At 42.7% G+C, this 15,001-nt stretch overlaps 1 protein-coding gene across 4 annotated transcripts in view; it reads left to right on the top strand.

The window, feature by feature from the left end:
- Positions 1–15,001, top strand: part of MYH10 (myosin heavy chain 10) — a 148,454-nt gene that overhangs the window by 22,433 nt on the left and 111,020 nt on the right. For all 4 annotated transcript variants that reach the window (XM_050919218.1, XM_050919217.1, XM_050919216.1 and 1 more), the window contains exon 3: positions 335–491. In XM_050919218.1, coding sequence (XP_050775175.1) covers positions 335–491 — 157 coding nt within the window. The remainder of the gene's footprint in view (positions 1–334; positions 492–15,001) is intronic.

The following is a 15,001-nucleotide window of genomic DNA, read 5'->3' as shown; positions in this document are numbered from 1 at the left end:
AATACTGCAGTTTTTCGTTTGCAAAGAGAGAAAATTCAAATCTGCCTTTGGGGAATGAGGAGGAATCAAATGCTCAAGACTTCACTTCTATCATAACTTGTATCCAAAAGAGCTTAGTTATTAGATGTCCCAAAGTACCAAACAATATTTTTGAACTAAATAGTTTGAGGTGTTGGTTTTATTGAAGTCACTAATGTTCAAGACTAGCACAGAAATGGTCCATAATTTGGGAAGAATGAAGCTTTCCTGGCCTCTGTGGCTTCATTTAATAGTGCATGTATAAATGTAAGATAAAATAGCTAACCAAACTGCTGCTGTTGTGGGTTTTTTTTAGACTTATTCTGGACTGTTCTGCGTAGTCATAAATCCCTACAAGAACCTCCCAATTTATTCGGAAAATATCATTGAGATGTACAGAGGGAAGAAACGTCATGAAATGCCACCACACATTTATGCAATATCTGAATCTGCATATAGATGCATGTTGCAAGGTAAGAACTATTTTAAATATTACTTTATTATAAATAAGTGCATTAAGCAACTTCAGCTAATTTTAGGCTCTCTATTGTCACTAAAGTTTTGCCTTCTAATAAATATAGAAATCTCTAAACTTTTAAAGAATTTTTTTTTTTTTTTTTGTGATTTGGAACAGAGTGACCTTTAAGAGTATGATTCCATGGTGTGTTTTCTTCTTGACTTCCAAAGTACCTGCCTGTTTGCGGCTGTGACTGCATCACAGACTTCGTAATTAGTGGTGTAGTAGTAAACTTAAAGTGGAAATGGCTTCCTTCAGAACTAAGAAGTAATGACATTTGGGACGCAAAAGAGGTGCTAGTACACTAGGGAAAATGTACTTCCAGAGGCACCAAAATAAGAATTAAAAGTTGTGCAGCAAAACTAAACTAATTGGTTTCAGAAACAATTGCTAAATGAGTGTTTTCAAACTGTTTTTCTGTACTCCTGTTTTAATGTCACTGCACACTATCTTGAAGTTTCTCACAGTGGCTAAAATATTTAGTGTGTGTGCGTGCGCACACATATATGCGCGCGCGCACACACACACACACACACACACACACACACACACACACACTAGTTGTAGCCATGCCGGTCCCGGGACAGTAGAGAGACAGGTGGGGTGAGGTGGTAATTTTGTATTGGACCAACTTCTGTTGGAGAGGGGAACAAGCTTACAGAGCTCTTCTTCAGGTCTACATTTAGCTTTCGCAGACCTGAAGAAGAGCTCTGTAAGTTTGTTTCTCTCTCCAACAGAAATTGGTCAATAAGATATTATCTCACCTACCTTGTTCCCCATGCCGACAGAAGGGATTCTAATGTTGGTATAGGTACTCCACTCCCCAAGAGTTGGTAGCTAGATCAATGGGAGAATTCTCCCGTTGACCTAATGTAATCTACGCGGGGGGTTAGGTTGGTTTTAACTGTGTTGCTCGGCAGTGTGGATTTTCGACAATAATATGTTGACCGTAATCACATTTGTGGTGGGAGGCGGAGGGGTGCTGTATTGTCTAAAGCCCAATAGACTTAAAGGTGAAGTTATTTATCCAATAAAGAGTCTCAAAGATGAATTTAAAGACTAACACTTAGACTGTATTTAAGACAATAAGGATAACAAAACATAGCTCTAGATCAGCGGTATTCAGACCTCTTCATGTTTTAGATTATTTCAAGGGTGTGTGCGCATGTGGTTTTTTTTGTTTGCTTTTTGGCCACATTTCATCCCAGTCTTGGTTCTGCATCTCCATGGTGACCATAGTTTTGGTCTACATAAATGTCCTAGAATAGTGAAGCAAGATAAAGATAAATGTTCATGGAATGAGTTTGGTTACTTTATATCCCTGTTTCCCTGCATCTTGTCTGTTTTGTTTCCATGTCTTGGCATGTCGGAATTTGTTTGTTTGTTAATGCCACACTTTGACATTCTGGTGTGCTGTCACCCCTGCCCTGCAATTTTGGGTGCTTACAATGCTTTCCTGCTGTAGCTCCCACCTGGGTTGCTAACAGACAGCCTGCCTGCAGGTAGGGGGCACAGAGTGTCTGTGCATACCCATAGCCCTGGTCCAGCAACTCTGACCCCAGCAACCTGTCAGCAAACACCAGCCACATTCTGGCTTTCAGCAGGGTTGGTTGCCACTTGTAGGGTGACCCCAACACTCTCGCAGTCCCAGATTCTCCCCTAAAATGTGTTCAGCACTGTCCAGCCCTCTCCTGGACAATCTAGAGATAGTAGGTCCATTGCCTGTCTAAGGGAACCAATATACAGCAGTCTGGTATCTTAAATGGAGTTACCAAATAATTCAGCACCAGTTTAGTTTTAATTTAAAGAATAAAACATGTTTGTTTTAGCTATAAGGGAGATGGGTTTTAAGAGAGTACAAATATAAGCCAGTAAAGTGAGAAATGGTTACAAGAGAAATAAAGTTAAAATACTTCCTAGTATTAAAACTTAACAGATGAGGCTTGGTTCAAGGTGGAATTCTTAACACATGCTCCCAGGAACAGGGCTGACTCAATTTCAGGTCAAGATCTGCCTCTGAAGTCCAAATGCTGTTTCTTTGTGTTGTCTTAGGTGACAGAGAAAGAGATGGATAAGGAGAGAACTTGGTGTGTTTGCCCCTCACTTTCATAGCTTGGTCACCTTTCTGAAAAGCATTTCCCTAAGGTTTACCCATAGATAAAGTTCATTTCCACTGTGGGGGCAGAGACGAGGAGTCTGGTGAAAGAAGTTCCTTGATGCTGTTTGCTAAGATGCAAATCTGTTTGTTCCTGCCCCCCTCCCCCCCCGCCCTTGCCTAAGAATCGCCACTTGCTAGGTGAATGCACACTTGGCTAGAGGCATCGCCGCCGAAATGCCGCTGATTTTCAGTAGCATTTTGGCGGTGACGCCTATTGACGGTGCTGCTTCTTGGTGGCATTTTGGTGGATGGTCATCTGCCGGCCATGGTCCTCGGTGGCTCGTCATCCGGCTTCCACCAGATGGAAAGGGTTGGGGACCACTGATATAGAGGATGTGAATACGTGGGTGCATTCATTCATACACTCTTTTTTTATTTGCAGCCCTCACCCTTCTTGGCTTTAATCTCTCTAGGTTTCTCTGTTTGCTTCCTTTCTAGTTTTGGTGTTTCCAAAATTGGTCCGTGTTTACAAGAATAAAACCCTCGAACCAAAGAATGTAATTGCTGAACAAGATGCAGAAGTTTTGTCTTTGTGTTTAGCTGACCAAAGCTGTTGGAAACCCAGAGTTCTGACTTGACATTCAATGAGACAAGTGGTTGAGGTAATGTCTTCTGTTGGACCACCTTCTATTGGATAAAGAGACCAGCTTTAACCTGAAGAATAACTCTGCGTGTAAGCTTTCACCAACAGAAGTCGGTCCAAGCGGATTTTATTGCACTCACATTGTCTCTCAATATCCTGGGACCAACACTGCAAATTGCTGAGGTTTGTGAAGTTTCACTGCATCAAGACTGGATAAATAATCCAGTCTTCATAGAAGCAGCTCCTTGGGCCATAGTTTTGAGAAGTGCTGCTTTAGTAGCACCTTTGTTTGCTTCAAAGGTAGTAGTGGGAAAACTAGAGGTAGATGTCTGTAACAGTGCCTTTGTGGGTCACAACTGAGAATATGAAATTCAGGACAAATTGCTGAGAAATAAAATCCTAGAATATCAAGTTTGGAAGGGACCTCAGGAGGTCATCTAGTCCAACACCCTGCTCAAAGCAGGACCAATCCCCAGACAGATTTTTGCCCCAGATCCCTGAATGACCCCCTCAGGCAGACACACTCCAAAACTGGTGGTGGTTCTTCCATAAGATATATCAAACCGGCAACAAAAGTAAACTTCTGTTTCACCACATTGTCTAACAAGAAGTCAGAAAAGCAGTCTCCTTAGGCATTCCAGTCCTGGATTCAACACCCAAACACCAGACTTAAAGATGAGTGGTTATTTAAAACCAGTTTCATCAAACAAAAGGTTCTTCTGATCCCAAAGGACCAGCCACATACCCAGGTTAATGTATAACTCAGATCTTGCCCAATAAACTTACTGTTGTCAATCCTTTAGTATCTACAATTGAAAGGTTTATTTATAAAAAGAAAGGTGAGAGTTAAAATTGGTTAAAGGAATCAAATACATACAACAATTGCAAAGTTCTTGGATCAGGCTTGTAGCAGTGATAGAATAAATTGCTGGCTTAAGTCAAGTCTCTGGTTGCTTCCAAATCATTGGAAGGTCCTCAATCCTTTGGTTATAATGCTCCCATTAGTATAAGTTCATAGTCCAGAGGTTTGAGCAGTAAAGAGTCAAAACGGAGATGTTTCTAGGGCCTTTTATAGCTTTTGCCATGTGGAGGGAAATCCATTGTTTCAAACAAAGCCCTCAGCACAGCTAGTGGAAAATTACAGGTAGCAAGATGGTTTTTGGAGTCACATGGGCAAGTTGCATGTCCATGCATGATTTTGCTTTGTCACAGCAGGAAAGTCCATTAAGTGTTGATAGGCATCTTCTATTGTAAGTTAAATCCATTTAAAGAACTCTTAACTTGAATAGTCCCTTCAAGATGTGCAGGTTACCCACTTTTTGTGGGTGCTACCACAGGGGCAAACATTTGAAATCCAGGTATAGAGCCAGTACTCATAACTTTAAATACAAAAATGATACATGCATACAAACAGCAAAATCACATTCAGCAAATCATAACCTTTCCATAGACACCTTACTTGGCATACTTTGTACAAGATTTGTTGCAGTTGTGTAACAGTGGTAGCAACAATGATCTATGTGATCATATTTTATTAGATAATGTCACAATGGCATCTCTGGATTTGAAGAAAAAATGTAGGTGTCGGGCTTGAAATTTGATAGATTTGAGGGGAAGCAAACGGGGAAATTGCTTTAAAGAATTAATACTTTGTAGGTGTTCAAGTGCACAGGTTTTTAGTATCCTCCACCTATACGGACCCATTGCTTTTCTTCCTCTCAGCAAGAGGTGGGAAGTGGTGTCAGCTAGTGGACTTTCCACTGATGTCTTACCTTCATGATTTCATTGCCAGTACAAAACAAGAATTGGGAAGTACAGACATTGACAAACTGTACTTGGCTGCTTTGTGTTAGATCAAAAGAAAGGAAAGGGAATATTTCCTTTGCATTCATAATGGGCTCCATTTAGTTATTCCTAGGCATGTCTTCAAGAACAAGATGGCTGGCAGGCAGGCTGCTTCTGAGACGTGTCTGAGATACTTATGACCCCCATTACTGTAGTATGTGAGTGCCTCAGTGTTTAATGTATTTTCACAGTATCTCTCTGAGGAAGGGATGTGCTACCATTGCCACTTTTTACAGATGGTGAAACTGAGGCACGGACTAAATGACTTGCCCAAAGTCGCTCAGGAAATTTGAGGCATAACTGAACCCAAATCTCAAGAGTCCTGGCCCATTTCCTCCATAAGACCCTTTTAGCATGGGTCAGGCCAAAATGACATTGCACTGTCACTAGTTTGAGTATTCTGTTAGACTTTGTAGAGACACAAGAGTAAGTTGTGAGAGTGCCTGCCATTCTGCAAGTAAATCCTGGATTCTTTTTTGCTAGTGAAAATGTTCAAGGATCGATATGGTGTACATATTTTCCCAAACCTGTTAGCTACAGGAAAATTTATGCTAATCTTTTCTTATGTATCAAGTAGATGCCAGCTAGACTCACCTTGTGAACCTGTGTGTGTGTGTGTGTGTGTGTGTGTGTGTGTGTGTGTGAAATGAATCACTACAAACATGTCATCAGTCTTAAATAGAGGTTACAAGATGATACTCCAGTTTTATCTACTTTGTCCAAAGTAAGATATGTTGTTTCATCAAGTTCTGGAAAGAAAACATAAGCTGGCTTCATAGTTGACCTAATGCCAAAAAGCAGCACTGCAACAACTACCTAAATTGTAAATCCTGTTTCTTGTATTTATTATGTCAAATGCTCATGAGGGGAATGAATATATAAAACAGTGATGCTGACTTAGACATTTCAAATAGTCATTAACAGGAAAGATTCCTCAGCACATTACAATCTTGAGTGTTTTGATATTGCAGTTTTGATTTCTGGTAACTGGACTATCCGTTTCAGAGCCCAAATAGGAAGAGGGTGGGTCACCGTAGCAGTGGTGGTTACAACCAAGCTCCACCTCTAAAACAAGCTGTTCCTACCTGATGCACCAGGAGATGAGAATCTCAGTAGATCACGCAGCTGTTCAAAATACTGTTGTGTGCTCTGCTATGTTCATCAGGCTTGGCTCCTCCTCTGACATTCAGCTATATTTTATCACTAAGGTATAGGTGAGTACCTAGGGCCTTGGCTCTTGGAACTCTGATTTCAGAATCTTACGCTTTCGTTTCAGAGAGGATGGCAGAACAAACAGGTGACAATTGTTAGTCATGTTGCTTAATGCACTACTTGAAAGTGTCCAGATGTTATGATCACAAGCGTGGTATAATCTATATAGAATAGGAACATAATCTGAAAATTCTGGGGCCTACACTTTTTGAAGAGATGTTTCTTCATCTAGTGCAAAGCATCATCCCTCTTATGAGGAAATATGAGCTTAAATTTAAAAAAAAAAAACAACTAATGTTTAGAGTAGTTATGGGTTTCTTTCAGAAAACACCTGTCCTTTAGTTGTTTCTCAGCAAGTTTCAGGGCAAAGAGGTGTGTGAAATGTGTATAATCTGTAGTTTCTTTGAGGTATTTTGAGTTTACAACGATTTTGTTAATCTCTAGCTAATTCTGGTTTGAGGAAAGTATTGGTGTTTGGTTTTTGCTTGATCCCATTGTGTCCAGTTGTAGCAGCAACTTTGCTATATTGTTACATTCCCTATAATGGTGAGATGATTACTTGCTTTGCCACCAATTGAACCCATTGCAATGGAAAAGAAGTCAACACAGAAAGACCTAATCTATACCAGCCAGCTTTTATTAGCTATACCAGCAAACGTTCCTAGCATAGAGTCAGCTCCTATGAGCAAAATTGTGCTTTTGCCAATATAGCTTATACCAGTTCCCTGAACAAAATAAGCTAGACCAGGAAAAACACTTACCGTATATACTCGTTCATAAGCCAGATTTTTTGGTTAAAAAAAAAAAAAAGGAAGCACTAGAGATGAGGGTCGGCTTATGAATGGGTATAGAGAGGGAGAGGTGGGACACAGCCCCTCCCTCCAACAGAGGGAGCAAAGAGGCAGCAGAGACAGAAGGGAAGAGGTGGGGCTAAGGTGTCTCCACTTCTGGCCACATTGCTCTCCCCCAGCCTCTGAAGCAGCTGCACCTCTTGGCCCCACCCCCCAGAGCAGGCTGTGGCCGTGCCGTCCGGGCACCGGTGCCACACTGCAGCCACGCCGCCCAGCCCAGCCCACTAGAACATGCTGTGGCTGTGCCACCTGGTCTGGGCTGCCGGAGCAGGCTGTGGCTGTGCTGCCCAGCCTGCCGGAGCAGCTCCAGCCAGGTCAGAGACATCCTCCCCAGATAAGAGTGTGGGAGTCCTGGGCTAGAGGTGGGGTTATTTGCAGTGTGGTCAGAGGGTTTACTCCCCTGACTCCCAGCTTCCCCCCCCCCCAAAAAAAATTCAAACTAGTAAGTGCTTCCAGCAGCTCCCATTGGCCTGGAGCAGCGAACCGTGGCCAGTGGGAGCTATAATCGGCTGGACCTGTGGATGCAGGAGGTAAACAAACCAGCTCGGCCTGCCAGGGGCTTTCCCTACACAAGCAGCCTCCCAAGTTTGAGAAACACTGTGGTAGGGAATGAGTTTGTGACATGTTGCAAGAAGTCTGTCTTGGATATGGAGCAGGCTGTTTTGGGGGGAACAAATGCATTATAGCTGAGCTTTACGTGGGGTACTCAGCCTATACATTTTAATACAGTAAAGGCTTGGAGAACTTGTCTTTAAAATAACCAAAAAGAAATTTAGCTTTTGGTAGAGAATTGTCTATGTGCCATGCCCAGCTAAAGAAAATGGTCTATAATAAACAAGTGGCTTCGCTAGGTAAACTCTTACTAGAGTGCTGAGTGGGGCTGTGGCAGGGGGGACCCTGGCTGGCAAGGGGCCAGCAGCAGGAACCCCAGAGCGGTGGCAGGCTGAGCAGCTCAGCCTGCCATCGCTCTGGGGTTTCCACCCCGGGTTCCTGCCACCTGGGGTCTTGGCCCACTGCCAGCCCTGGGGTTCCATCCCCCAGGCCAGCAGCTGGTGCTGAGTGGGACAGGCAGCAGGATCCCGGCTGGCAGGAGCTCAGCAGCTTATCCCACCACCACTCTGGGATTTTGGCAGTTGGCTCCTTGCCAGCTGAGGTCTCAGCCCGCCGCTAGCCTTCCCCCAGGCCAGCAGCGAGTGAGTGGGACCAACGGATGGTGGGACCCCGGCTGGTAAGGGGCCAGCAGTGGGAAACTCCAGAGTGGTGGCGAGCTGAGTGGCTCAGCCCGCCCCACATGCCATCAAAGATCTGCTTCTGTGCTGCCTTTGGCACATGTGCCGTAAATTGCCGACCCCTGCCTTATCACCTCCTTCTGCAGTAGATTCTGAAGTTAGCCATGCCCCACTGGCCATTTCCCTTGCAAATGACCTTACAATTGCTGATTTCCAAGGCAAGTGCAAGACCAAAGTGAGGGATTATACAGACAACCTAAGCTGTAACATTAAACATCTCTCTCTCTTGTTTTAAGACCGGTCATTATATTGTGCAAATTAAGCCTTCATTTCAAAATGAATGTGATGGGAGAACTGCTTCAAACATTCTGGTTTCATGTCCTAGAATCTGATTTAAAAGCTCACTAGTGCTCAGCTTTGTGTCTCTCAAACTACGTTCTCTTTAAATGCAAGTGTGTTAGGGCCCAAGAGTGTAAATAAACAATTGGGGCTTAAACTCCAAAATACCTCTGGTTCGGATTGTAAAAATATGTGTGTATATATGTGTGTATATATAATATGAGAGAGAGAGAGACTGCCAGGAACACAATTTAACACTGCTTTGATCATATGAATTAATCACTCATTGTCTTGCCTAGTGCTGGAAAGACTCCATTTTGATAAACGCCGAATATAAACTGGAAACTGCACTGCACAATGACAGCCCTGTTGCAGAGGTTTTGTATAGCTGGAAGTTAGCAGTGCTGCTGTCAAACGGCTTCTGTATTCTTGTCCTATTAATGTATTTCCTGTTTAGAAGGACCTTAAGTACTGCAGTCTGCACAGGTCAACTCTTGTGATACCCTGCTGAAAGAAGGAAACTGGGTTGAAATCTATGCACTTGAGTGTGTGTGTCTGTCTGTCTGTCTCTTCCCCTCCTCCCCCAGTGCTTATAAACCAAAAAGGCTTGTTCAAATAATAGAAATGTAGGACCCAAAGGGACTTCAGTAGGTCATCTTTTCTGGTCCCCTGTGCTGAGGCAGGACTCAATATTGTTGAGACCATCCCTGGCCTGTGTTTGTCTAACTTGCTCTTAAAAAGCTCCAGTGATGGCAATTACGGAGGCTGTGGAATCTTTTCCAGTGCTAAACTAGCCTTACAGTTAAACTTTTTCCTATTTTCTAACCTAAATCTCCCTTGTTGCTATTTAAGCCCATTATTACTTCTCCTGTGTTCTCCTTAGCCACTGAAAAATTTATCACCTCTCAATAACAACTTTTTACCTACTTGAATACTATCATGTGCCCCTCAGTCTTCTCATCTCTAGACTAAACAAACCCAGTTTTTCCATCTTTTCTTGTAGTTCATGTTTTCTAGATCTTTAATTATTGTGGCTCTCCTCTGGATTTTCTCCCAAAGTGGTGGTGCCCAGCCATCAGTGCACATAGGGCTCCAGTTCAGGCCTTATCAATGGTGAATAGAGTGGAAGAATTACTACTTGTCTTGCTTAGAACACACTCCTGTTAATATATCCCAGAATGCCTTTTTTTTTTTTTGGCAAAAATATTAATGTTGACGTGTATTTAGCTTGTTGCATAACCTCTGGATGCTTTTCTGCAGTGCCCTTCTTGGCAGTCACTTCCCATTTTGTGCAATTGGTTATTCATTCCTAAATGTAGTGCTCTGCGCTAGTCCTTTTTTTGAGTTTCATCCTGGTTTTTTATTTCAGACCATTTCTACAGTTTGTCTAGATTATCTTGAATCCTAATCCTGCCTTCCAAAGCACTTGCAACCCTCCAAGCTTGGTACTGGCCACAAACTTTAAGTATACTTTCTGTGCTGTTCTCTAAATTATTTGAGGATATTGACTAGAACCGGACCCAGCACAGATCCCTGTGGAACCCTACTCAATATGCTCTTCCTGCTTGACACTGAACCACTGGTAAAAACAGAATGTTTGTTTGTTTTTTTCAACCAATTGTGCAGCCACCTGTTAGTAGGTTCATCTGGACTATATTTCTTTATCTTGCTTACGAGACCATCATGTGAGACTGTATCAGAAGCCTTTCTTAAGTTGGGATATCTCATCTACTGCTTACTCTGATCCACAAGGTCTGTTACTCTGTCAAAGGAGGATTGTAGGTTGGTTTGACATGATTTGTTCTTGACAAATCCATGCGGACTGTTACTTATTATCCTGTAGGTGATTACACATAGATGTCTTTATTTCCTCCATTATCTTTCTGGGTACTGAGGTTAAACTGACTCCTCTATAATTGGGTTGTCCTTACTCCCCTTGTTATTGATAAGTATATTTGCCCTTTTCCAGCCCTCTGGGATCTCTTCTGTCTTCCTGGAGTTCTTGAAGATACTCACTAATGGCCCAGAGCTCCCTTCAGCCAGTTTCTTAAATAATCTAGGATGTATTTTGTCAGGTCCTGCTGATTTTGAAGATCTCTAACTTGTCTAAGTAATTCTTAACTTGTTCTTTCCTTATTTTAGCCTTAGATACTACCCTATTTATACTGATTTTCACTATATCATCCGACCAGTGCTCACCTTTTTGGTGAAAGATGAAAAGAAGGCATTTAACTCTTCAGCCCCCGTCCCCTCAGAAAAATCCTGCCAACTCTTCTGCTCTCTCTTCTTAGACTTGCTTCTTATGAGATCTTTCCTACCAATTCTGAGTTTGCCAAAGTCTGTCTTGAAGTCCATGACCTTTATTCTGCTGTGTCGTTCTCCCCCCCCCCCCCGCTATTCCTTGGAATCATGAACTGATCATTCTGATCATTTCATGATCAGATTCACCCAAGCTGCCTTCCACCTTCAAATAGGGAGGAACTGGTTGAGAATTTGTAAGAGTCAAATCTAGATCAGCCTCTGGCCTACTTGCTTTCTCCACCTTCCAGAATAGGAAATTGTCTCCCAGTGTATTTCAAGAACTTAGTGGTTTATCAGTGCCTTGCTGTATTTTCCCAATGGTAGCTGAAGTCCCCATCACAGCCCAGACATCCAAGTCCTGTGAGTTTTGTTGGCTTTTTAAAAAGCCTCATCTACCTCTTCCTGGTTAGGTGGTCTATAGTAGACCACTGCCATGGTATCCTTTTTTTTTTTAACCACTCCATTTATCCTTACCCAGAGATTTTCAACAGGTCTGTCTCTCACTTTCATATCAACTTCAACCAAGTGTATACATCTTGATTATACAAAGCAACTGCTCCTCCTTTTTCCCTTCCTGTCTTTCCTGAACAAGCTGTACCTTTCTATACCAATATTCCAGTCATGTGAATTATTTCACCCTCTGTAAAGCCAATTACGCTGTAATTCACTAGTATTTCTAGTTTTCTTGTTTATTCCCCATACTTCTTGCATTAGTATAAGACATCTAATCATACTGAACATGTCTTTTGTTGAAGACAATAGTAGGAAAAGTCTCATTATCTCCTTTAGTCAGTAAAGTGTATAAAACTTGATTCACTGGCCAATAAATCATGTTACTATTTTGGTTTGTTCCTTTTATTAAGGATATGATTTAAGATAGTTTTAAACTGACAAACACACTGCTGCAAAAAAAGTTGCTAAATCACATGTGCTGCTGTTGAAATATTTTACGCCTGTACCAGGAAAATGTGTGGGTGTTTTTTGTGAACTCTGAGTTCTAGGATTCATCCCTGAGAAGGCTTATCCCACAGTATCCTGTGCTGTGACACCACGAGGTTAACACAAGCTGCTTATTACTTGGTGACCTAACAGCTCTTTTGAAAAGTGTTGTAGCCTGTAAGGTATATTTGTCGTTGTCACAGACTCGCAGATCGTGCCCACTCTTGGCCCCATGTGGTCTGTGGGGAGTGCCCCTTTCAGTGAGACAGCCCTTCACGGGGGGTCCACTCTCTTGGGGTCAGGCCCCTCCACCTCCTGGAGCACACCTGTTTCTCACTGTGGCCCCTCTCAGGGAGTCCATGCGCTCTGGACCCCCTGGGCCTCCTCACCCCCGAGAAGGGGTTGATGCCACCCTGCTCTCTAGACCGGAGTGACTCTCAGCCAGCATAAAGCAGGAGGGTTTATTGAGAGTTGAACACAGCACAGGCAACTCTCAGGGCCTCAGCCCTGGCCTCCCTCAGCACAGTATATCCCAGTCCCCCTGCAGCCAGGTGGGCTCTGCCTGCTCTCATTCTCCAGCCCAGAGCCCCTCTGCTTCCCAGATGGGCCTCCGATTATTCCTCGGCCCCAAGCCCCCGCCTTTGTCCATTGCCTTCTCTCCAGGTAAACATGGTCATAAACAGGAAGGCCTGTGTCTCCTCTCAGCCATCCTCTGGCCCCTCTGGTCCTCTCTTCGCAGCCCATTGTCCTCCCACTGGCCAGAACTGGCTGTGTCTCCTGAGCCGGGTCACCAGTTGCTGGAGTCTCCATCTTCTAGGCCATCGGCCGGGGTCCTGAGTTCCCTCTCTGGTCTTCTGTAACAACAAACTCCCTCTCCCCTCACTTCGTTAAACCAGTAACACCTGGGGACACTGAGTCCCACCCCCTGTGCATGCAAACCACTGGAAAATACAGAACCCCCCCCCACTTCATTACAGTCTAACAGACATAACGTTTCTATTCCCGTTCTTTTGTTTCCCTTCCGTTACTTTAATTTCCTCACTTGCTAGCATTACGCAGGAACAGTTGAAAGAGCAGCTTACTATATGCTGATCTGTGCACTAAACTTTAAACTTCCATATAACTAAACTATTTACATCAACAGAATCACATAGATAGATGTGGTGAAAGAACTAGTCTGACTAAACAGTTTATAGCTAAAAATCTAGGCTGAGATTTTCGGAGCTACTTAGATGCTCAGTTCATTGGGAATAGTGCTTCTAAATCCTGTTGGCAGCTTTGAAATGCTCAGCCCCAGTTTTTATACAACATGCAGGGCCAGCTATGCTGCAGAAAAATGAAATAAGTGAAGAAACAAAAGTTGGGGTTGGGACTTCATTCTCATTTAAGATAAGGAAAACTTACAGAACACATCTAATTGCTGACTCTGAGCAATTTTTTGCACTTTGACTTCAGTGCATTTTTTCTTTCTTTCATTTTAGTTGGAAATGGAGGACTGGCCTAATCTTGAGATAGTAGCACCAGTTTGGAGATGTTCCCTAGCATTCGTATTAATCTATAACTCAATTTCTTCTTCTTCCTCGTCCCAAAATTTACTGCTGGTTTATCCTAGCTATGCCTTATTTGTGGTCACTGTTGTATTTTTCATATGGCAGTTAGTTCAGTGGGTTAAAGCTAAATTTTCAAAGCGATGTCTCAGGTTGCTCAGAAAAATAAGTGGCCTGGTATTTTGGGTATGTGTATGGGGAGGGAAGTGTGTTAGCGCCTGCCAAGGTCCTTTGTGGTTGTGTGGGGGTCGTTTGGTATATTTACACTTGTTTCCTTGATCTTTTGTTGAGCATTAAATTACCATTAATGTCATAGGACTGACTTTAATTCAATGGGGGAGAAGTTTCATCTGTAAAGAGTAATTATGCCTACCACTAACTACTTTAGGCCATATCAGCCTTTGATTAACCTATAGTTTTAGGGCCTACTGTCACTGAGTGATTAGAAATGTAGAGTAATGCTCAATACCTGTTGTAAGTCTGTCTTTGGGAAGAAGGCGTTTTCATAGGATTTGGAAGACGAGAACTAAAATCACAGCACAAACTCCTTTCTGCAAATTAAATGAACAAGGAGCTCTAGCAGTCTCTCCTTTGGGTAGCCTCACTTTCTCAGATGGAAACCACACTATGTAGCAAGCAGCATAACATGCTGTTAGGCTGAAAAGACTGGGAGGGAGCCACACAGCATTCCCTCCATGTTCTGTAAAGAATGCAAAGCACCCATTGTCAGACATACTAAATCTATGATTAAATTCCCAAATGATCCATGATCAATTTTGTGGTTTATCGCAAGATTCACACAATCCTTTCTGCCCTGGTAGCTATTTTGCACATCTGCCTACACAGAACCAGCTGCATGGCAAGCCTAATGTGAGGAATTTGTAAGTCTTTTTGTGTATTGTATTGTTGCAACATGATGTCCAGCTGCCTATTGGAAATTGAAAATAGGCACTGGTGCATAATGTGAGGAATGAATAAATGAAGAGAAAGCGTTTGTTTAGTGTGGGAAGGGAGACAGCATACAATAGCATTGCCAAAAAATCTGCTGCAGACAGGAACTGAGTAATATAAATTCTGTTCTGCTGAAACAAACTTCCAGTTTACTTCAAATCCAGAAAGAAAGCTAATGGAAAACACTTGATTGTTAGCTAGGCTTATTGAACTTTCTTTTTCATTTTTACCACAGTAGAAACTCTGTTACGAACACTTCAGAAATGGAGGTTGTTCATAACTCTGAAGAAAGCCTTATGACTGCTCTTTCAAAAGTTTACCACTGAACGTTGACTTATACAGCTTTGGAATTTTACTATGCAAAAGAAAAATGCTGCTTTCTCTTTTAACTAAAAAAAAATTCAAGTTTAACACTGTACTGTATTTCCTGTTTTGGGAGGAGGGAGGGTATCTCTGCCTGATTGCATACTTCCAGTTCCAAATGGGGGCCGAGTGTGTGTGTGGTTGATTG

The sequence above is a fragment of the Gopherus flavomarginatus genome, chromosome 12 (genome assembly GCF_025201925.1).
Source record: "Gopherus flavomarginatus isolate rGopFla2 chromosome 12, rGopFla2.mat.asm, whole genome shotgun sequence".
Classification (NCBI taxonomy): Eukaryota; Metazoa; Chordata; order Testudines; family Testudinidae; genus Gopherus; species Gopherus flavomarginatus.
The sequence above is the reverse complement of the archived record's forward strand: the minus strand, read 5'-3'. Positions and strand labels throughout refer to the sequence as shown.